Genomic DNA, 21,732 nt, shown 5'->3' with positions numbered 1-21,732 from the left:
GTCCTTGAAAACCCAAACCTACTAGGAAAGTAAAAGCATTATCACATGGTTTGTCCGATAGAAATAATAAATTAATCCAATTATGAAGTTGACTTCTCTGTTTCTGATACACGAATCCTGATCAAACCTCATGTTCATCACCTCCCATTTGCATAATTACAATTACATACACAAACGGCTCATGTATGGCCACTCCTACTCTCTCTATATAAACTCGCAGAGATTGGAGTAGGAATTAAGGAGACGCAAGATCATAAGCCTAGCTAGCTTGAATTGTGTAACAGTTCTTAGAGCTGAGAGGGATCGAGCGAGTTGGAACCATGCGTAGGAACACTGCGGTTGCCTTCTTCATCTGGGCCGTGGGCGTGGCCATGCAGATCTTCATGGCTGCTGGCCTCCTTCCACAAGGTTAATTAAATTATTGCACCTTTAAATTTTTATTGGGTAGTAATGAATTCTTACTATTCCAGCTTATGAGCAACGATCATCGGCACATATGTGAATATCTGCTAAGTACTGGTGCCCACAGGGAGTAATAATTAATAGTCTTACTGTTATGTTTTTCAGCTAATGCACAGATGATAAACTGTGCGTGTGGTGTGTGTGAAGCCGAACTTGATTGCCTAGCCTGCTGCTCAGGACGGCCTTAATTCCCATGAGTTAGCAAGCCCCATTGGCTCCCAATATTCATGCAGGTTTATCCAAATAAATCGTTAATATTCATCATCGCGTGTTGTAATCCCAAAGTTGTAAATTGTCTTTCTTTTCCTGATGCATGGCGGAACTAATAAAATTGTGTGCTTTGTCCATACATGCATGTGGAATTCCATATCTGATACAAGTGTGTGAGGTTTATGTAGGGAGTTGACGGGTAAAAATAAATTTTGGTATGTTGTCATTCATTGTTGGTAAACTGCATGCATGGGTATCAAGCAAGTAAGACTAATTATGTGTACATTAGTAGTCTACTTTGAGCATGTTCAACGGTAGAGCCCATTGTAGGCTTTATCGTTAAGTGTGGTTTCTTCGTTAATGTAATAAAATGTTTTTATTAAGCTAGTTTTCTTTTTATACATTCTCATGCAAAAAAGTTTCCTTTAATAAATACTAAGAGTCGACTATAATCCGTTGTCATACATGGCAACAACTTTTCTTTCACCTCCTCTCTTTCCTCCACATCACTAAATTTGCTTATGTTGCGATTGACTGAGTCAGCTAATAGGCACATTTGTACGTGCCCTTATTTGGTCAAGATACATTAAGGCAAGATGCTAAATATTTTAATTGGAGAAATAATAATCAATAATCACGGACCAGGAGTAAACAAAAACTATTACTACGACGTAAGATGGAGCACCATAAAGCACCTCAATTGGTACAACTCACATGACAAGAACAAAATGTGAAATTGCTAAACTTTAACTTTAACCATATTTCAATCATTGGTAACATGTAATCCTAAAAATGTTGACACTTTAATCCTAAACATATTCACTCTTAACACTCCAAATTCAGCATCACATGCTGAATTTTGGAGTAGGATTCTAACGTATGACAAGTTTAACCTACGCAAGAGAGAAAACTAAAGACAAACACCCCATAATCTAAAAGAATTAATCTAAACAGAGACCTGAATATTTATCTAAGAGAATCTAAACAGAGAAGCTGATCTTGACGGGGAAAGACACCGACGAGTGGACGTTCTCGACGAGCACGGTGCTGACGCCGGAGGGCACGACTGTGTAGGCCGTCTTCTCGACGATGCCGAACGCCTTGCACACGTTGAGCTCGAAGCTTACGTTCACCGTGCTCCCCGCGGGGACGAACACGCTCTTGAACGCCACCACCTGCTTGATCGGCGCGTCGTCCACCTCCGCCGGCGGCTTCGTGAACACGATCACCGGATGGCTGCCGCCCCTGTCGCCGTCGTTGACGACGCTCACGTTGAAGCCGATGGTCTCGGTGCACGCCTGGCCGTTCACGTTGATCGCCGGGCAGGCCGGGGCGGAGGACACGCTGGGCTTGTAGCTGAGCTGCTTGCAGTGGCCGCCGCCGGCGACGGGGAGGGTGACGGCCGTGCCGTTGGTGCCCATCTCGTAGAGGAACTTGGTGTAGCTGAGGCCGTAGCCGAACGGGTAGAGCACCTCCGGGCCGTCGTAGAACTTGTACGTCCTGCCGGGGTAGCCGTGCTTCGCCACCGGCCGGAGCTCCATGGACGTCATGGGGAGCTGGTAGATGTACTTGTTCTTGAACCATGTCAATGGCAGCCTTCCACCTGCATATCAGATCAAACAACATTTTCAGATTGGCGATCTATCAAAGCACAAAAACGATGTGATTAATCTCGCATTTGCATGCAAATATGCAATTACCTGGATTGTGCTTTCCAAAGATGACATCTGCAATGGCATTGCCTCCCTCACCACCAGGGTACCCAGCCCACAGGATGGCGCCGATCTTGGAGTTGTTCTGCGCGAAGGAGACGTCGATGCCTCCTCCTGACAAGATCACGAGGATAATCGGGTTCGGCGACGCCCTCGCGACACGGATGATCTCCGCTGTCTGGTTCTTGGGCAGCAGCAGATCCTCCCTGTCGTTGCCCTCCCTCTCTATGTTGAGGTTGATGCCTCCGAAGTAGATGGTCGTGTTCGCATGGCGCGAAAACCTCACATGCTTTCTCACGCCCTGCCGCGGCGTCACGTACCGGCATGGAGGACCTGCACAATTCAGTAAAGAAAAATTTGATCTGTAATTGATGATGCCGGCCATTGTCGGACAATGAACAGTATATGAGATACCTGTGTAGTCTCCATCCATGACCTTGTCAGGAGCCTGGACGTGAGGGCCGCGGACATTGACGGCGCCGACCTTCTTGGCGTCGAGCGGCAGTAGGTTGTCGTCGTTCTTGAGGAGCACGATGCCCTGCCGGGCGCCGTCGAGGGCGAGGCTCTTGTGCTCGTCGGTGCAGATGTCCTTCTTGCCGAGGGAGGAGTACTGGGCGATGTCGTCGAAGTAGCCGAGCCTCATGAGCGTCGTGTACTGGTTGGTGAGCGCGTTGTCGATGTCGGACTCGCGGAGCTTGCCCTTGTTGACGGCCTCCATGCCGTAGGTGGTGAGGAAGTCCATGAGCGGGTGGCCGTCGGTGTCGTTCTTCCAGCTCTCGCCGCAGTCGAGGTCGAGGCCGGCCTTGATCGCGGCGGCGCTGGACTCGGCGCCGGTGTACCCGAGCCAGGTGTGGTTGTCGGTCATGACGCGGACGGCGTCGCAGTCGGAGACAATGTAGCCGTGGAGGCCCCAGTCGCCGCGGATGGTCTGCGAGAGGAGCCGCGCATCGGCGCACGCCGGGATGCCGTTGACGCGGTTGTAGGAGCACATGACGCTGCTGACGTCGCCGTCGCGGACGCACATCTCGAAGGGGCGCTGGAACGTCTCGACCATGTCGCGCTCGTCGACGCGGGCGTCGAAGTCGAAGCGGGTGTGGTTGTGCCAGTCGTCGAGGTCGTAGGCGGCGTAGTGCTTGCAGCACGCCGACGTCTTGAGCGGCCGCGTGTTGGGGTCGCCGCCGGCGGGCGTCGTCTCGTGCCCCGGGATGTCCTGCATGCCGCGGACGAAGTTGACGGCGTAGCGGCCGACGACGAAGGGGTCCTCGCCGGGCGTCTCGAGCGCGCGCCCCCACCTCGGGTCGCGCACCACGTTGATGTTCGGGCTCCAGTACGTCAGCCCTCCCTTCCCCATGTTGTACATCGCCCTCGCCTCCGTCGACACCGCCTACATACATATAAATGACGACGAACGAATTGATCTTGATTTGTATCCATGAACGAATTTCATCGATCTTATCTAAGATTGAAATGAACAGTGGTACATGCCGACTTCACTGACCTGGCCGATGGATTTCCAGAGCGTCTCGTTGAAGGAGGCGGCGCTGTTGATGACGTTGGCGAAGACGGTGGCGTTGTAGACGGCGGCGGCGCCGGAGTGGAGGTGCGGCGTCTGGAGGTTGTCGAACTTGGTGGTGGGGCCGGTGGTGGAGAGGCCGTGCAGCGCCTCCGACCACCACTTGTACACCGGCAGGCCGAGGCGCGCCGCGCCGTCGGTCCAGTCGCCGAGGGCGCCGACCTTCTCCTCCACCGTCATCCGGCCGATGAGGTCGCGCACCCGGTCGGCGTACGGCAGCGACGCGTCGCAGTACCGGAACTCCGTCATGTTGAGGCCCAGCCCGGCGAACCTCGCCGCGTCGCACACCTTAGTGTACACCTGCGGGGCGGTGGCCGTGTCATCGAGCAAGGTGCGGGTGGAGGCGGCGGTGGAGAAGAGGGACGCTAGGGCTACAAGGAGGAGGAGGTGTAGATGAGATGCCATTGTTGGAATGCTCTACGTACGTAGTTCGAAAGAATGGATTTGGCCATGCATGCATGTGATTGTCCTGTATTCCATTTATAGGGTAATCGGATAATACTACGTGGGTCGGATGGATAAGCCGAACAAAATCTATTCTAAACAATAATTTCGATTGGAAATAGATTTCTGTTGACCGTCAAAGGATAGCATCTCATATGAGAAATAAATCTATACTAACTTTTCGTCAAATAAAACCATACTAATTTTCGTGTAGTGAAAACTACCATTCGAAAATATTTTATTTGCATTTAAGCCATTCCCATCTTTCACTAATTTATATAGTTTGATTGATAATTTTATAGTTCATAGATTTATGAAGGTTATTCCTGATAGATTTTGGTTTGTTGATTGTTAAATATAAGTATGTTGACTATGGCTATGAGCTATTGGAGCAAAACAAAAGGCAAAGTTACATTGCATTAATATAACATTATATTAAGTGAAGGGTGTTATTTTACCAGTACTCTGTTTTCATCTATTTGTCGCTAAACTACTATCTCCATTTCATAATATAATTTCATAATATAAGATGTTTGACTTTTTTATTATAACGTTTGATCATTCGTCTTATTTAAAAATTTAGTATAAATATAAAAAATGACAAGTCGTGTTTAAAGTTCTTTTGTGAATAAAGTAAGTCACAAGCAAAATAAATGATATTTTCATAAATATTTGAATAATATAAATGGTCAAACATTAAAAGCAAAAAAATCAAACATTTTACATTATGAAACGGAGGGAGTATTAATTTACAATTAGTGAAAGCTAGCGCGCCTAACAAAATCTAATCTATACAATAATTCGTTGGTCGCTGTCGATTGAAGGGAAATAGATTTTTTGTTGAACGTCAAAGGATAGCATCTCTTATGAAATTAGTTATTTGGTTTGGCCGTACTTGGAGCTTAGAGCATCTCCAACAAATAGGCTAATATGACTCCCAAATTAAATATTTATACCTATTATAAAAGCATGGAGTGCTTCCGTCGTCTGTCAAACCTGATATGAATCGGTTAAGTTGTGCCGCAGTTAATCAATATTAGCAAACAACACCTGCTCGATCGGATAAAAATTGTGGTAATCGGACTAATCGGCTGGAGATAGAATCGGACAAGCCGATGTGAAAACGAGTCGGATTGGAAAATGAGTCCGATTGAGCCCGGGAAAAATACAGATTGATTGGGGAAAGAAGTAGAGTCTATGTAAAACGATACATCTAAATAATAGGTTTGTTAGGTATCTGTTTAGATAAAAATTTATGTGTAATAAGTTAGGTAATAAGATATGAATATGTACCCGATTATAGTTAGTTCTAGGGGTATAAATACAACATCTTGTAGCTTGTAAAACCATCAACAATCATCTGATCAATACCATTTTCGGTCCATCGCAAAACTTTCGATAGGAGCGAGCTCTCAACGTGAAGTTTGTAAACTTCGCAATGTGAGTTTGTAATTATTAACCCATCGGATCGATTAGACAGAACTGTCTAGTTCTGCATAATCTATTCGACGGTTTATCTGAGATTTACTATTATTTCGATCTATGTTCTAGTTTGGAGTAGTGTTTTAGCCTCGATCAGGGTTTATTCTTGCGTTCCATCTGATTTGTTCATATTGGTTTAGTTTATATGATTATGTCTCGGTTTAGCCCAATCAGTCTTGTTTAGTGAATTCGTACATATAGATTAGATTGAATGCATACGTGTTCCTTTTGCTGGAGTTTTAGCTAACATTATTTTGAGTAATCTATCGGCTTATTCCTTGAACTCATGGGTCATCATGATTTCTGTAATTATATCGGTTCAGATTGCATAATGTTCCAGTTTGGTCCGATCTATGTTAATCCGGTATAATCTGGTTCCAGAAGCTCGTCTGATCTGTTAAGTTTAGTAAATAAGTTAGTAGATTACGCTGGTTTAATAGTTAACCATCAGTGTTATGCAATGTTATGCTAATTTCATGCTTGATCATATTTAAATCTGAATCGCCTTGGTTTAGTCTGATCTTCTAGGTTTAAGCTAAGCATACATGTGGTTGTTTAATGTTGTTATATACTGACGATTGATCTAGTAATCTAGTTTTATCATATCCAATTTACATTGAACCCTATTAGCCGTTGACTACATATGTGATAATTACTGAATCATGTTGATCGGCTGGTTAATCTTAAAGCTGCCTCGGTTAAGTCCGATCTTTCAGGAGTAATTAGTTGATTAACTTATTTGGTATTACCTCCGTTTCGGATTGTAAGACTTTTTAGCCTTGTCTAAATTCATCAATTGATAAATGTATATAATTTATATATATGTCTATATTCATTACCTTTCATATAAATCTAGGCAAGGCTAGAAAGTCTTACATTATAAACCAGAGGAAGTAATTATTATACTCACAATTCAGCCGATAAGATATTTCGAGCTTATATATCATGAAATTGTTGTAAAGCCGAATGACATGGTCCATTGGCTAGGGTCCTAAAGTGAAATCGTTTGTCTGACCGATAGAATCTTTAGTTTTAATGTTTTATCCCCGCGTTTTTTAAGAATCTAGGTCCCGTAATAAAGCTATCTCAGATTGACTTCTAGGTCTTAGTGTGTAAAACAACGTCAGGTCAACTTTTGAAGTCAACAGCAATATATTGTTCACACCCAACCATGGGTATAAATAATGAAGATCCCAATTTAAGAAGAATTATAGTGAGATTGCAATAATGAAGAATAACCAGGAAACACTACTCTCACGTTTATTGCATTGCATCACAGTGTGATTTCAGTACATCAATAACCTATTCAGATCTCGTCCAAGTATAGCATGTAACAAGAAACAAACCAGCCATCTGCCGGCAACTACTGCAACTACACCATACTCTCATTCATGCTGCACCCATCACGCATTCAGCTTCTTGCCTGCAGATCCCAGAACTGCCATCTTCATTTATGCCGCGGCCATGATGCATTCAATTGCTTCCTTGCAGATTCCAGTCATTGTCGCTTCAGGTCCATACACCTGCAGTGACGGGTTCAAACAGAATCAGCTCATCTGTGTCGTTTGAGGGATGGTTGGATAGTGATTTAGATCCACCAACAACAAACTGGTAGGTTTTCCCTTTTGCATTTATGATCTTCAGAGAACAGGTTTTGCATAGCAAAGAGAGAAAGGTAGTGTAAGGCATAGGAGACACTAGATCCTATTACCTCAATAGGAACGCCGAGTTCTGCACCAAGCTTGCGCATTTTGGCCAGCCCAGTTTGGTAATTTGGACCACCACGTCGAACATAGATGTGCATCCTTGCAGCCTTCAATTTAGATTCCTGAAAGCAAATTTCAGAGTCAGTTGACAATCAATCAATCAGATGAACCGGTGACTAGTTTTAGATAACATTGGTCGCAATGATAGATTCAGTGGTTTGTATAGCTACCTTCTCTCTTAAGGCCCGAATGATGCCACTAAATGTGGCAGCAACATCAGTGAAGTTGGCTATACCCCCTCCGATGAGAAGTGCTCTCTTACGGCCATCAGGATCAGCAGTTGCACACTGTATTCAGTGTTATCAATAACAGATGAGCATAACAAGAGAGCAAAGAGAAATATGTTTATGACTATATCTTGAGTGCTTACATCAAGTACTACTCTAGCATACTGCAGAACCTCCTCCTCATTGGGAGCACCACTATACTCTGCATAGTTTCCTAATTCTGAAGCATATCCCAAATCTCCAACCTAGTAAACAAGAATGATAATTTCATATACAAGTGCAATTAAGGTCAACTGACAACACTAAAGCCCTGCACATCTAAGTTAAAACAAGGTAGGAATTCAAGCTTACTGTATCAGCATATATGACACTGGCACCACCTCCCGCAACCATTGTCCATATGCGCCCCTTTGGGTTCAAAACTGTGAATTTCAGAGATGAACTTGTCTGAAAGAACGAGGGCATATATCATATTTAGCAAATAACTCAAAAAAACATACAGTGCCAAGCCAGAGTACCAGCACTCAGGAGATGAAATGTGAAGCATGTAATTTGAGATGTAGATACCTTCTCATCCAGGTCATGGATAAAGCCTTCGGTAGAACTGAGAACTCTACCAAATGGTAGAGGGAATTCTACATTTCCCCACCTGAACAGTGATAAAAAAATGCTTAATACAGTATTCACATGGAAACCTATTTACTCGGGAAGCATGAAACAAACTTCTTGAAGTTTTTGAAAGCTGCTGTGTCATCTAATTCTCCTCTCATGTCCAGAGGATATGGCTCTCCATTCACCATGGTGAATGGGTTCATCTCAAGAAATGAGAAATCCAAGTCTGCAAAGGGAGCAGCATATTGCTATGAATATATGGCACGCCAATACGCTTACCACATTTACAGCTAACATTACAACAAACGGCAAAGTGAATTCTCCACAGATCTTTAATACCTTGGAAGACAGCAAAAACTCCTTTAATGAAATCACCAATTTTTCCACGTGCCTGATGTCCATATGTACAGTTGAATTATCATAAGCATGTGACACATAAAAGTACTCCTTAAATGAAATTAGCTGAATGAAGTAAAAGGGCAAATAGTTTTTAAGAGTACAAGTACCTCCAATGGAAGGGTAGCAATCAAGGGAGCACATGCATCAGGTGTCATTGCCTTCTCAGTGGGAAGAAAAACTGTCTTAACCTTGTCCCAGTTCTCCTCGATTTCTATTCCTCCACACTCCGAGAAGCTAATGGTGCTGCCCAGCCTCTCTGACACAATAGAAAGGTAGTACTCTTGATCATGGGGTACAAATGGCTCTACTATGAAGGTGGTGATTGGAGCCTTACAGCCACCCATCTCGACCTGAATAGCCACAATAGAACAGAACAACTCTATTTATCAGGCGAACAGAGAATAAGTCAGAATTTAAAACCAATAGCAAAATTGAATTACCACAACTCCCAGCCGCTCCTTCACAAACTCCTTGACTTGAGCAATATCTAGGTTGAGAGCCACAAGGCCACTCTTGCCACGCTTTCCGAACAACATGTCAGGCTTCACAACCAACTTCATGGTTGATAGCCATGGCTGCTGGTTTACTAGCTCTGTGAAGTCGGTTGATTGTGTGACCTTTTTGCAAATCCCAATATCAGTAAAACCAATATTTTTAAATTCAAACAAAATATGTTATGTCAAACCAGTACTGTAATTAAGATTAAATTCGCACATAGTACAATTTTTACAATTCAAATTCATCAGTTTAAAATGTACAGGGTATTCATAATGACCCCAAATGAGTGAATGTAGCAACGGGAACTGTTTGCTTGTCTCTACGCCATGTACTGTTATTTATTTCAGAGGAAATCAGGCAGCATCAGGACAGGGTTCAAGTGAAAAGTGTCACTGTCACCGGCACCATACAGACCCAACCAATCAAATAACTTCTTATGCATACAGAAACAAAATGAATCCGCAGAGATAAAACTCCCTAATGACCCCAAGCGAGCAAGTGTAACAAAAGGAACTATCTGCTTGCCTCTAGAACGAATAAGTTATTTGTTTCAGAGGAAATACGGCTGCATTAGGACAACATTCAAGTGTCACCATCACCACTAGTTCACCACCATATTGACCCAGTAATGAAATACTAATGATTTACACATACAAAAACAAAACAATACTGCAAGACAAAACTCCAGATCCAACAAAGAAATAGATGTTGTTGCCTGATACGAAGTAGCTAATACGACAGCTAGTACCAAATCGCAAGCAACCATAAGCCGTATTTCCAATCAAAACCGCACCTTTGCAAGTTATTCCGCCCATACTGAACCAATAACATTTGCATTCTAAAACCTGCCAATGATTGTGATTCAATCCACTATGCCAACATCAGATAAATTGCATCTTGGTACAGCCTGTAGTCAGATCCCCATTCTCATACTATCATATTATAAAGTAGTGCAATTTTTCCCAAACAGAAAACTATTTTGTTTATGAATTCACAAATGCCAATGCCTTATTGACTAATCAACCACGCAAAACAAAATCAGATCTTTACACACAACCGGGCCAAATAGCGCGGGGCCAGATCAGGCGAGAACTTTAAAGCGCCAACAAAGCTAGAACTTTGAGATCAAGAACAAAGAAGCCCACCTGGGCGGAGAGGATCTGGAGGTCGAAACCGGCGAGGCGCTTGAGGTGCTCCTTAAGGAGGCGCTTGGAGTCGTACTCCCGGATCTTCTTGCGCGCCATGGCTGGTTAGCTGCCGCCGCGAGAGGGCTCTGTTACTACTTCTCGAGGGTTCAGCGAACTGCACTCGAGGTTGGTAGGCAAGTAGGCGGGCGGAGTGTACGAAGCCGCGAAGGTGGTGGTGGTGTGATCTGGGCGTTGGGTGCACGTTGCTGCGTAGGAGAATGGAATGAATATAAAGAAGATGACTGTTCTAGATTGGATCTAAGTAAACAACCGGCAACGCCAGTGCAGAAAGAAAGCATTAATTAATTAACTGATGGCTAAAACTGTTGATGATTCTAATTGTGATAGGTCAATTTGTATGCAGCTTGAATGAGACCATGTGTTATGACTGGCTAAGCTGAAGCCTGAAGCTGAAACTGAAGACATACACACCCATCAGAAAATTCAGAAGACAAGTAGTACTACTCCGTAAGTCCGTATCAGATGCAGTGTGCCGGCATTAAGTTGTGTCTGACCGGATGATGGTTCTGCTTCGTTTTTTTCTACCCCTTTTTCTGCGATTAATATTTATTTGTTTGACAGTGGAATGACTAATTATATTAGAACATGAACTCCAGAAAAAGACTGGTGTATAGTGAGTAGTGACTAGACTATTGAACAAATGTTTGGTTTGGCTGGGAAAGGTTGTTTTGCAAGAGAAGCGAGAGTGATCGAATTTGGTGTTTGGTGACAGGTGAGTAGTTAGTTGGCTGTTGCACAATCTGCCTGCTGCTGGTAGCTTTGTACTCTGGTTAGGTAGCACGTAGATAGAGCTGTGTAATCTGGGCCTCTGCTAGTCTACTGCTACTGGTTTTTAGGCCCAATAAGTTGCTGGTAATCTGGGCCTGTCATTTCTTAGCCTATAGCCATGGCCCATGGACCAGATATGAACTGAACCTACAGATACAGAGTATTTTATTTTTGAGTGAAGTGCACCAGCGGTCTCTAAACTTGTGTCGAGGTACCATATAGGTCTATAAACTTAAAAAATGCACGTTTAGGTCTACGATCTCGTTGTAATGTGCTATCCGGGTCCAATCCACGGTTGACCGTCAGCTGACCGCCAGCATGGCGTGCCACGTAGGCAGTGTATTTGCATCCGCCCCCCTCCACAAAACGTACTGTTGCAAACCCTAGAAGCGCCCAAAATCCCCCCATCGCACGTGCGGGCGCACGGCCGTCGGCCCGAAACAAAAAAAATCGCCGCCGCCCACCCATCTCGCCCGTCGCCGGCATCGGCGACCGCCGCCTGGCCTCCGAGGCTCCGACCACGACGATCGTTGGCGCGGCGAGGCTTCGGGAGAGACGGCACTCTGCTAGGCTCCACAATTCAAAGCGAGAATTTGAAAAATCAACTTTGGGCATGTGCTAGGTCTAGTTCAGTGTTAGAGTGGAATGCAAACATGGAAATAATGAAGGGTCTCAATGAGGATTTTTGAAAAATCACATGCCTAAAGTTGATTTTTCAAATTCTCACCTTTGAATCGCGGAGCCTAGCGGAGTGCCATCTTTCCCGGAGCCTCACCGCGCCAACGATCGTCGTGGTCGGAGCCTCGGAGGCCAGGCGGCGGTCGCCGACGCCGGCGACGGGCGAGATGGCGTGGGCAAACGAGAGCTGGCGTGGGCGGCGGCGATTTTTTTTGTTTCGGGCTGACTGTCACGCGTCCGCGCGTGCAACAGGGGATTTTGGGTGCTTCTAGGGTTTGCGACAGTACGTTTTGTGGAGGGGACCGGATGCAAATGCGCTGCCTACGTGGCACGCCATGCTGACGGTCAACCGTGGATTGGATCCGGATAGTACATTACAACGAGATCGTGGACCTAAACATGTATTTTCTAAGTTTATGAACCTATGTGGAACCTCGACACAAGTTTAAAGACCGCTGGTGCACTTCACTCTTTATTTTTTAAGTGAATTTCCGGTAGTACCCCTATGTTTATACTGTTCTCTCCTATTTTTTTCCTTGTATAATCTTGAGACGTATTTTGTTTCCCGTACATTGATTTTTACTGTAGTTTAGTTTCTACACTATGGATCGTATGGGTGACTTGCTTTTACCTTTTTCTTAACTTATTTGTATACGGAGGGGTAGTAATTAGAGTATTTACAAAGTTAATTAATATTAGGGTCTTAATGTTGCTAATTAACTATTTGATGGCACGACAGAAAGAGAAAAAGATAGACATACATTGTTACCATGGTTAACGACTACTCTTAACCTTGTAAAATGAAAATTTGATTATATGATAGTGAAAAAAACAACAATAATAAATATTTCCGCCACTTTTTTATTTGATACTTTTACATTTGATGATTCGTTTTATTAAAAAATAATTATTAATTATTTTATTATAATTTAAATTATTATCTAAGGAAATTTAAACATAACTTATAATTTTGTATATTTGTATAAAAAAATAAATAAAATGAATGATAGATAGAAGTAATCCAAAAATTAATTGTGTTATAAAAAATGAGTATCATGTTTATCTATAAATGGTTAGGGTCTATTTGGTCTTAACCGAGCATAGACGTGGCTTGCTTACCATAGTATTTTTGAATCTGCCCTTACCAGCGTGTAATAATTCTCCATGTAAATAGAGAATTTACCATGTAAATATTGTACTCCAATTACCCCCATGGTTGATCTGATCCTTCCTTCCATTCCATTTCCATGGCATCTGGCGCCATTCTTTCCCGCCAAATTCCTTCCCCTTCCCTCTGCTCTGCACTCTTGTTGGTCAAAAGCACCCTCCAAAAACGAGAAAAAGAAAACTAGGGTTTACGCTTCATGGACGTCGACGCCCAGACCTCCGCCGCCGCCGGCGATGAGCTGCGGTCTCTCCTCTATGCCACCCTCAGCCCCGAAAAGGCGGCGGTGGACGCCGCCACGGAGGAGCTCTCCAGGATCGCCGCCGCCGCCGACCCCCGCTTCCCCATCGCCCTCCTCGCCGTCGCTGCAGGTACCCGCCACCTCTCTGTAGCAGCGCTGGTGCGTTTTCACTCCAAGTACTAGCTCAGTTCGATTCTGTCAAAGCTTCTGGATTTGTGCTTCTGCTGGGGAATTCGGATAGTGGTAGTCTGGATTGTAATTTGTGAGGTGCTAACACTGTTCACTGAGTGAAACTCCGTTCAAAAGTTACTGCTTTTCGGACAAATCACTTCCGTATGTCTGTGTGGCTATTTTAAATTGGCATATGCAGCAAGTGCTAGCGACTGTTTATGTACATGTAAAACCATAATTTAGGCATTGCTTCATGAATAGATTGGTGTATTTCTTCTTTTATTATGAGATATTATTTAGTTGTGGAAACATGTTACATCAATAAAAAGATACAATGGTAAGGATTATTTAGTTGTGAAAGTTCATTAAATATCATTTTCCAATTATTTGGATTGTATTTATATTGGAGGGGGACTAAGGAACAAAGGCTCATTCAATATCATTTTCCAATTATTTTGTATTGTGTTTATAGGGGAAGGGGACCAAGGAACAAAAATTGCTGCAGCAACATACTTGAAGAATTACACGCGCCGTAATATTGACTGGGGGTTGTCATCGCCTGAGCTTTATAAAGAGTTCCGTGACCGGCTTGCCCAGGCTTTGCTTCAAGTGGAATCTTACCTTCTTCGAGTATTAATTGGAGTTGTATGTCTCCTTTGTACTTAATTAATTTCTCTCCAATTAAATGCCACAGTACCATGATTTTTCAGTTGTATCTCTTACATTCGTATGGTTTGCATCAAATAGTTCCGCCAAGTCATAGAAAAAGATTTTGTCAAGGAAAATTTGTGGCCTGAACTCGTTCCCCAGTTGAAGCAAGTGATCCAGAGCAGCAATTTAATTACTCCAGGCCAGCATCCTGAATGGAATACTATTAATGCACTCACAGTACTTCAATCTGTTGTTAGACCATTCCAGGTATATCTTTTGGCATGTTTTTAAAAATCAAGTCCTTTCACCCTATGATTTTGGTTTTTCCAAGCATGAGCATTTCATTTTAACCCCATTTTATTTTGTTTCTTGTTAAAGGACTTATGCCTCTATCTTGTCCAATGAAAACAGAAATTCGTTGAAAATTTTTCTGTTGATATCTGTCGTCTTCTCCTTTATAATTGCATACTACCTGATATATAATATTTCAGCTCAGAAGGGAGTAAATAGTAAGCCTTAAATCTTAAGTTTCCATACTCGTTCGAGAGTTTTAAGCATGCCTGTGTCAACATCTACTGTATTCAATATTTTAGTAGAGCTGAATATTTTTAAAACAATTCTGACTGTGTTATCTTACAGTATTTCTTGAACCCAAAAGTTGTAAAAGAGCCTGTTCCACCACAGTTGGAGCAAATTGCATCTGAGATTCTTGTACCACTGCAAGTGACATTCCATCATATCGCTGACAAGGTTTCGTGTTGCACTCTGCCTTGCTCTAAATATTGCACAGATGTTGATTTTTGCTGAACTTTTTATGGTGTGTGGTCATGTGCTATAGGTTCTGTCATCACAAGATGGGACTAATCTGGAATATGAGCAACTCCTACTCATCACGTGCAAGTGCATGTATTTCACTGTAAGACACAGTTCCTTTCTGCATATGTGTTAACAGTGTCAATATAACACCATTCGTGCTGTTTGCACTATCAGCATATGAATAAGATGTGAAAACTGCTATCAGTAAGCAACGTGCTGTTTGCATAATTATATTTAAGAGTACCATGTAGCAACATCTGGGAAGGTAAAGTCAATGAATTGGAGCTGAGATGATACAGTAGTAGAGTGTGTTTGACTAGATGTATTGGACTTAAAACATTAGCTGTTATGTTTATAGAGGCAATTTGGAATACAATGCTGAGTTTGTTCTTTTGGTACTCCAAATGCTATACTTGAAGCGTTAGTATATTTACATTGCTTTAATTCCACAGCTTTCCAACTTTTTAGCATGCATGGTTATTAACTTGCTATGAGGGATGCCTAATTGTCATACTCCTACAGGTTAGGTCATACATGCCATCTAGGGTAAAGCAGATCTTGCCTTCCTTTTGCAAAGACATGTTCCGCATACTAGAATCGTTGGATTTCAACAGTCATCCTGGAGATGGAGCTACAACGAGGCTGAAGATCGCAAAGAGATGCCTCATTATACTTTGCACACTAGTTACTCGTCACCGGAAACATGCTGATGAGTACGTACTTTAGTCTTTATTGTCATTTTTATCCTTTCAGACTACTTACCTCTAGTTTTCTCAGCCAGATGCCACATATTGTCAACAGTGCGACCAGAATATCAAGTCAAAGCATTCATTTACATGTAAGTTCTATGGTTTGTGAAATCATGTTATTTGTACAATGTGATGAAGCCCAAGCACCATGGATCTGAACCTAAGAATGCTAGATTATGAATATTCTGATGGCCATCAGTCATCATAATCATTCTTATTTTATTTGACAAGATTCTGAGAGTGCTTAATTATTTCAGAAACTCGACCCTCTCTCTGATCGGATCATTTCATTATCATTTGATGTAATTTCTCGTGTTCTGGAGACAGGTCCTGTAAGTATTTACATTCTGCAGTTGAACTGAACCAACCTCATGATTCAGAAGTTTGCTTTGTTTGAATTTGATATCTCTGTGCTCCTTGATTGCAGGGGTGGCGACTTGTTTCACCACATTTTTCTTCACTTCTGGATTCAGCAATTTTTCCAGCTTTATCATTAAATGGCAAGGTCAGCTCCCTGACTTTTGCTGATACGTAATAACATAAGTACAGTTTCAATATGTAATTCATTTGGTTGGACTTTATCTATGTGCAGGATATAACAGAGTGGGAAGATGATACTGATGAGTACATGCGAAAGAATCTACCTTCTGAACTTGTACGTGCAGGATTCTATAGTGCTATACTGCTATTTTTGTCTCTGGCAGTCTGGATTTTTATTGTTCAGTTTGAATATGTATTTGTTGGCAGGATGAAATTTCAGGATGGGCTGAGGATTTATTCACAGCAAAGAAAAGTGCTATCAATTTACTTGGTGTTATAGCCCTATCAAAGGTTGTGCCTTTTCCCATAGTGTAATGGAACATAATTTCTATATGAAAGCCTATGATAGGCTGATCCCTTCATAATTCATAAATACTTATAAGGTAGTACAGCTTTTTACTAGTAATTTTAGATAAAGGAAGCTTTTATTGATCTGAGATGAATACATCAAGGTGATACAACCACTCCAAGACCACTCCTGGCCTTTACATAGATTTTTACTAGTACTGGTAGAAGGATAACACTATCTTTTTATAGTTTATTGTATTTTCATCTAATGAAACATGCAAGCGTACACAACTAAAATGCTTTTAACAGCTATATGTTCAACCTACCACATGGATTTTCTATCACCTGAAATGAGACATTCAAAGATGTTATTTTCTGGCTTCAGGGTCCACCAGTTGCATCTGCAGCTTCTAAACGTAAGAAAGGTGATAAGAGTAAAGGAAAAGGAGAAAGGAGCTCCATTGGGGAGTTATTGGTTATACCATTCCTGTCAAAATTTCCTATCCCTCCCCACGGGGAAGATGCATCATCAAAGGCAGTACAGAAGTAAGACTACAAGTATCACTCCTTTTTACCTAAAAAATAATGGTAGCAAAAGTCCAGATATTTGTATCTCATGCTTACATGTGGACTGGCAGCATATTCGCTTTGTTATTATCCCATTATCTATACAGTTGAAAGATCACCACTTGATTTCACTGTCATTTGTTCCAGTTATTTCGGTGTTCTAATGGCATATGGGGGCCTCCAAGATGTAAGATTATCAAAATTCACCTCACAAAGATGTCTTGTTCTGTGATTTTATGTTAGAATGTACATCAATGAATTTCAGTAACTCATTTTACAGTTTCTGATGGAGAAGAAAGATTTGACGAATACAATCATTACGAATCGTATTCTTCCACTGTATTCTCTGGATCCATGCAGTCCATATTTAATTTCTGCAGCAAATTGGATTATTGGACAGCTTGTGTTGTGCCTACCAGAGGTTTACATCCTTTCCTTCATAAATTTTATCACACCAGCCTTAGGATTTTCCATAAGGCTTCATATAATATGTAAATTACAGCATTCCATATATTGTATATTTGATTTTCTGACTGCTTTTTTCTTGGATGCAGGCCATGGGCACAAATATTTATCATTCATTAATGAACGCTTTGACAATGGAAGATTCTGATGAATTGACTTGTTACCCTGTTCGTGCTTCTGCTTCTGGTGCCATTGCAGAACTCATTGAGGTAAGGATTTATGTGGTATTGTCATTTTAGTTCACATGATACATGCCACTATACCAGCATGCCACTGAGATATTTCGTTGTACCTCATGCAGAATGGTTATTCTCCACCTGACTGGCTTGCCCTTTTGCAAGTGGTGATGAAAAGGATAAGTGTTGAAGATGAAAATGAGTCTGCTCTTTTATTTCAGCTTCTGGGCACAATAATCGAGTCTGGCCAAGAAAAAGTTATGCCACATATTCCTGAAATTGTGTCAAACATAGCCAATACCATAATGAAGCTACTGTCCCCTGCGCCAGATCCCTGGCCTCAGGTAATCTTTCAATATGTTAGTGTCTTTTTCAAAAGGAAAAATAACCATTATTTAGGTGTACCAAAATGAAATCATTTCCATAGTCTCTTTTTGTTGCTTATATTAGGGAATTATGATTTTACTATCTTATTATGAGTGGCAAATGTCTTAAAAGGTAGGAACTGTTCCAAAATCGAGGAGATTTGGTAATTGGTATACTTATTGCATGTGAAGCTCAATATGTATATTGTGAACCTTTCTGGGTTTCTTTAATCATAATTATTAATTAATTATGCCTCTAGACCATCACATGCAACCACTAATTTTTTCACATGTTTTGACAGTCTTTTGTCTGTTCAACACTAACGTTTTGAACTCTGAATCAGTATCCAAGAACCAACACTAACCTTTGACCTTTATTTTATATAAATATCAAATATGCTCATTAGGAATCGGTAGTTTCTGATGACAAATCTAATGGTTTCATTTTAACATGACAAATATAAAAATCATTTGATACATCAGTTTGTCAAAGTTAATAATGTTGGAGTACATATTCTCCGTTGTGTTTAATTCCTATAGGAAAGATTCTCATCAAATCAACAGGCTTACATGTTTTCTAATTTAGGCTGTTGAACGGGGCTTTTCTGCACTGGTATCAATGGCTCAAGCTTGGGAGAGCTCTGCACCAGATGAAAAAGAGGACATTGAAATGAGGGTCTGGCAATCAGGCCAGTCTGCTATCGCTCAAACATTTTCGCAGGTGTTACAGAAGGCCTGGTTGCTGACAGCTGAGCAAATGGTATGCTAAATTTTCTGTTTATTGAGGCATTCATGCAATGAAATCTACTTGATTGTTGTTAACATTCATTCCAGGGGTTATCTGTTTGCTCTGTATTGCCACCTCTGTCATGTGTAAATGATGGTTCTATTTTACTTGAGTTCATTATGAGGTCTGTTACTTCTATGGAGGAAACTGCAAGTATGAAGGTGTTTGAGCTAGTAGCTGTATGGGCTGACATAATTGCTTGTTGGGACTCTTGGGAGGAAATGGAGGATCAGGGAGTTTTCAATACAATCAAAGAAGCTGTTAATTTCCATCAAAACTTTGATTCTACCGGGTTCTTCCTGAAAATACTCCCTTCCCAGTCTGAAAATGGTTTACAAAGTTCAGTCATTAGTCGGGTTTCTAGTTTTATTACCAGGGCCGTTGCTGCATACCCATCCGCAACATGGAGGGCATGCTCGTGCATACATACACTACTGCACTCCCCTAATTTCTCTCAAGGAGCAGAAGATAGTAGAATGACTATTGCTTTATCGTTTGCGCAAGCAGCATTCTCCCGTTTCAAGTCTGTGTCTGACAGCCCTTCTGGGATATGGAAACCACTACTACTGGTCATTTCATCATGCTACATATGCTACCCTGACGCTATTGAGCAAGTCTTATGCAAAGATGACGGTAACAATTACGCAGTATGGGCATCTGCATTGGCACAAATCTCAAGTAGCTCTTTCAACCCGGGCCTGTCATCTGAATCTGAGATCAAACTAGCTGGTAATTAACTACTTATAATCTTCATGTTTGGACTGTAAATCTGTAATCCTGTGAAGCTAGATCATCCTGAACTTGTTTCCTGTCATCATGCAGTGTTGACACTAGCAACTGTAATTGAGCGTCTCTTGGTCCTCTGTATGGGTGGCACCAAAGTGCTGAATGATTGCTGTGTATCCTTGATGGAATCTTGCATTCATCTAAAGGAAGTTCAAGAGGATGGTGATGATGATGATGGTGCAGAAGATCTAGATGATGATGAAGAAGAAGAGGAAGACACCGATGAAGATGATGAGGTAATTGAGTGCAGTATCATGATTTGTTTCTTTTATATTCAAGCCAATCAAATTACTTGAAGATTACAAACAACATATATTCAGGATTCGGAGGACGATGATGATGTACGAGAAGAGACAGAAGAAGAGTTTCTTCAAAGATACGCAGCGGCTGCCGCCGGTGAATCAATCGAAATTGCTGAGGAAGGAGACGTTGATGATGAAACCCAAGACATTGAATTGGGTAAAGTCGAATTACTACTTTCTTCATCTTAAGCTTGCATCAATAGTTGTTTATTTATACATATGTAATATTTGCCTCTCGGCGCAAATGCAGGTTCGCTGGATGAAATGGACGTAGAACAGGTGGTTCTGTCGATGATGCAGATTCATCCTGACCTACTCCGTGCTCAAACATTTCCTGATGGCCTAATGGAGAGAATGGCTGAAACATTTCCTGATTATGAACAGCTGTTCCGTGTTCATCGGCAGGCGTAGGCGTGGGGAAGCGGCGCTGTTGCGCACGCGCGGAGAAGATGACGACGGACTAGCCAGAAGACGAACGCGCGGTTAAGTGACTCCCATTCGTGTCCATTGACTAGACTTTCTGTTTACTGAAAAATACATCATTTAACGGTTATGCGTATAAAAGTCGAAGAAAAATACGAGAAAAGAACACAACATAGCTACAGAACACATAGCTACATATGTTCTGCGGCAGCAGCAGACCTCTGATCCATCCATGAGCAGGGGCAATATGCGTATTTCGAGTTTGGAATATTTTGTTACTTGTTAGGATTTGACGCACACAGCTCTTGTGCAATAGGACACAGGATTAAAGCAGAGTAGGAGCTAGTCAGCGATGCTTCTTTTCGAGATCTTTTATAGGAGTGGAGTGTAGAGTCGCTGTGTGTCCTCTTTTTGTGCTTCTTTTTGAGATTTTTTAGGAGTGAAGTGTAGAGTAGCTGTGTGTCCTCTCTTTTTTGTCCTCTCTTTTTTCTAGTAGGAGCTAGTCCTTTTTCTAAGTTTTCTTTTTAGCTGCCCCTTCTTTTTGTCTAGTAGGAGCTAGTCCTTTGCCTAAGTTCCCTCTCTAGTTGTTCGTAGGATCTAGCCGGCGTTTCTGTTTCGGGTCCTCACCCATGGCCTGTCTAGCCTGGGACGTCTGTGTTTCAAACTCTTTTCTATTAATATATTGACGTGCAAATCTTTTGCCCGTTTGAGAAAAAAAAAGTTTGTATTCACAACAAGAGAAACAAATATATAACAAAAAAACTGATGTATTAGTTTAGGCAATTTCATCATCAGTAGTATATATATGCACATGAGACGTTAAATCTCAATGCTGCAAAATTAGTATTGATCTTATATATGGATGAAAAGAATAACCAATAGAAAAGGCAACACCATCTGCGGGATGAGAGAGAAGTAGCCATGATCATAATAGCCACCAAGCTGTTGAATATCCACTTAATTTTTTATATAATTTAATCCAGAAATTAAGAAAATAATACATCATGGATATAAGTAGCGCTAGCTATCACCAACCAAAGATTTAACCATCCAGAGATATCATAGCATGATTGAATTCCTGCATAAGGAGCAAGGAGACAAGCCGTACGTGGACTAGCTAAAATGTGGAAATTTCAAGGGATATCCTTCCATTCCAGGTCAGGAAGGGTTCAAGGATGGATAGGTTGAATAGCCATCAGAT

General features: G+C 41.9%; 3 protein-coding genes across 3 annotated transcripts; 1 reads left to right on the top strand and 2 right to left on the bottom strand.

The window, feature by feature from the left end:
- Nucleotides 1-1,312: 1,312 nt before the first annotated feature.
- LOC102702615 (probable beta-D-xylosidase 2) lies at nucleotides 1,313-4,398 on the bottom strand. Its single transcript, XM_006663617.2, has 4 exons — nucleotides 3,883-4,398; nucleotides 2,799-3,768; nucleotides 2,373-2,717; nucleotides 1,313-2,275 (listed from the first exon to the last, which is right to left on the bottom strand). Exons 1-4 carry the CDS (start codon nucleotides 4,360-4,362, stop codon nucleotides 1,653-1,655), a joined length of 2,418 nt encoding a protein of 805 aa, XP_006663680.1. The 5' UTR covers nucleotides 4,363-4,398; the 3' UTR covers nucleotides 1,313-1,652.
- Nucleotides 4,399-7,108: 2,710 nt separating this feature from the next.
- Nucleotides 7,109-10,793, bottom strand: LOC102722714 (ATP-citrate synthase alpha chain protein 2). Its single transcript, XM_006663053.3, has 11 exons — nucleotides 10,531-10,793; nucleotides 9,328-9,504; nucleotides 8,995-9,237; nucleotides 8,828-8,879; nucleotides 8,600-8,714; nucleotides 8,444-8,525; nucleotides 8,228-8,323; nucleotides 8,020-8,121; nucleotides 7,820-7,936; nucleotides 7,595-7,711; nucleotides 7,109-7,406 (listed from the first exon to the last, which is right to left on the bottom strand). Exons 1-11 carry the CDS (start codon nucleotides 10,627-10,629, stop codon nucleotides 7,335-7,337), a joined length of 1,272 nt encoding a protein of 423 aa, XP_006663116.1. The 5' UTR covers nucleotides 10,630-10,793; the 3' UTR covers nucleotides 7,109-7,334.
- Nucleotides 10,794-13,276: 2,483 nt separating this feature from the next.
- On the top strand, nucleotides 13,277-21,213 carry LOC102702335. The gene is made up of 21 exons (XM_040529053.1): nucleotides 13,277-13,575; nucleotides 14,089-14,261; nucleotides 14,364-14,534; nucleotides 14,907-15,017; nucleotides 15,106-15,183; nucleotides 15,606-15,796; nucleotides 15,861-15,921; nucleotides 16,090-16,164; nucleotides 16,260-16,337; nucleotides 16,425-16,487; nucleotides 16,580-16,663; nucleotides 17,046-17,206; nucleotides 17,375-17,414; nucleotides 17,508-17,648; nucleotides 17,782-17,901; nucleotides 17,994-18,212; nucleotides 18,820-18,993; nucleotides 19,068-19,749; nucleotides 19,843-20,042; nucleotides 20,127-20,265; nucleotides 20,359-21,213. Exons 1-21 carry the CDS (start codon nucleotides 13,404-13,406, stop codon nucleotides 20,517-20,519), a joined length of 3,294 nt encoding a protein of 1,097 aa, XP_040384987.1. The 5' UTR covers nucleotides 13,277-13,403; the 3' UTR covers nucleotides 20,520-21,213.
- The last annotated feature ends 519 nt before the right edge of the window (nucleotides 21,214-21,732 follow it).

Source organism: Oryza brachyantha, chromosome 11 (genome assembly GCF_000231095.2).
Source record: "Oryza brachyantha chromosome 11, ObraRS2, whole genome shotgun sequence".
In the NCBI taxonomy this organism is placed as follows: Eukaryota; Viridiplantae; Streptophyta; class Magnoliopsida; order Poales; family Poaceae; genus Oryza; species Oryza brachyantha.
This window is presented reverse-complemented; position numbering and strand designations above follow the sequence as displayed.

What these genes read in the sequence shown, in the direction of transcription:
- LOC102722714 (XM_006663053.3), bottom strand. Translation starts at nt 10,629, where the DNA reads ATGGCGCGCAAGAAGATCCGGGAGTACGACTCCAAGCGCCTCCTTAAG. An exon ending in TTGCTACCCTTCCATTGGAG is followed by an intron (nt 8,880 to 8,994) that starts GTACTTGTACTC and finishes TATGGACATCAG; the next exon opens with GCACGTGGAAAAATTGGTGA. An exon ending in TTCGGGCCTTAAGAGAGAAG is followed by an intron (nt 7,712 to 7,819) that starts GTAGCTATACAA and finishes ATTTGCTTTCAG; the next exon opens with GAATCTAAATTGAAGGCTGC.
- LOC102702615 (XM_006663617.2), bottom strand. Translation starts at nt 4,362, where the DNA reads ATGGCATCTCATCTACACCTCCTCCTCCTTGTAGCCCTAGCGTCCCTC. An exon ending in TCTGGAAATCCATCGGCCAG is followed by an intron (nt 3,769 to 3,882) that starts GTCAGTGAAGTC and finishes ATATGTATGTAG; the next exon opens with GCGGTGTCGACGGAGGCGAG. An exon ending in CATGGATGGAGACTACACAG is followed by an intron (nt 2,718 to 2,798) that starts GTATCTCATATA and finishes TGAATTGTGCAG; the next exon opens with GTCCTCCATGCCGGTACGTG.
- LOC102702335 (XM_040529053.1), top strand. Translation starts at nt 13,404, where the DNA reads ATGGACGTCGACGCCCAGACCTCCGCCGCCGCCGGCGATGAGCTGCGG. An exon ending in AGAATCTACCTTCTGAACTT is followed by an intron (nt 16,488 to 16,579) that starts GTACGTGCAGGA and finishes ATTTGTTGGCAG; the next exon opens with GATGAAATTTCAGGATGGGC. An exon ending in TCATCAAAGGCAGTACAGAA is followed by an intron (nt 17,207 to 17,374) that starts GTAAGACTACAA and finishes CATTTGTTCCAG; the next exon opens with TTATTTCGGTGTTCTAATGG.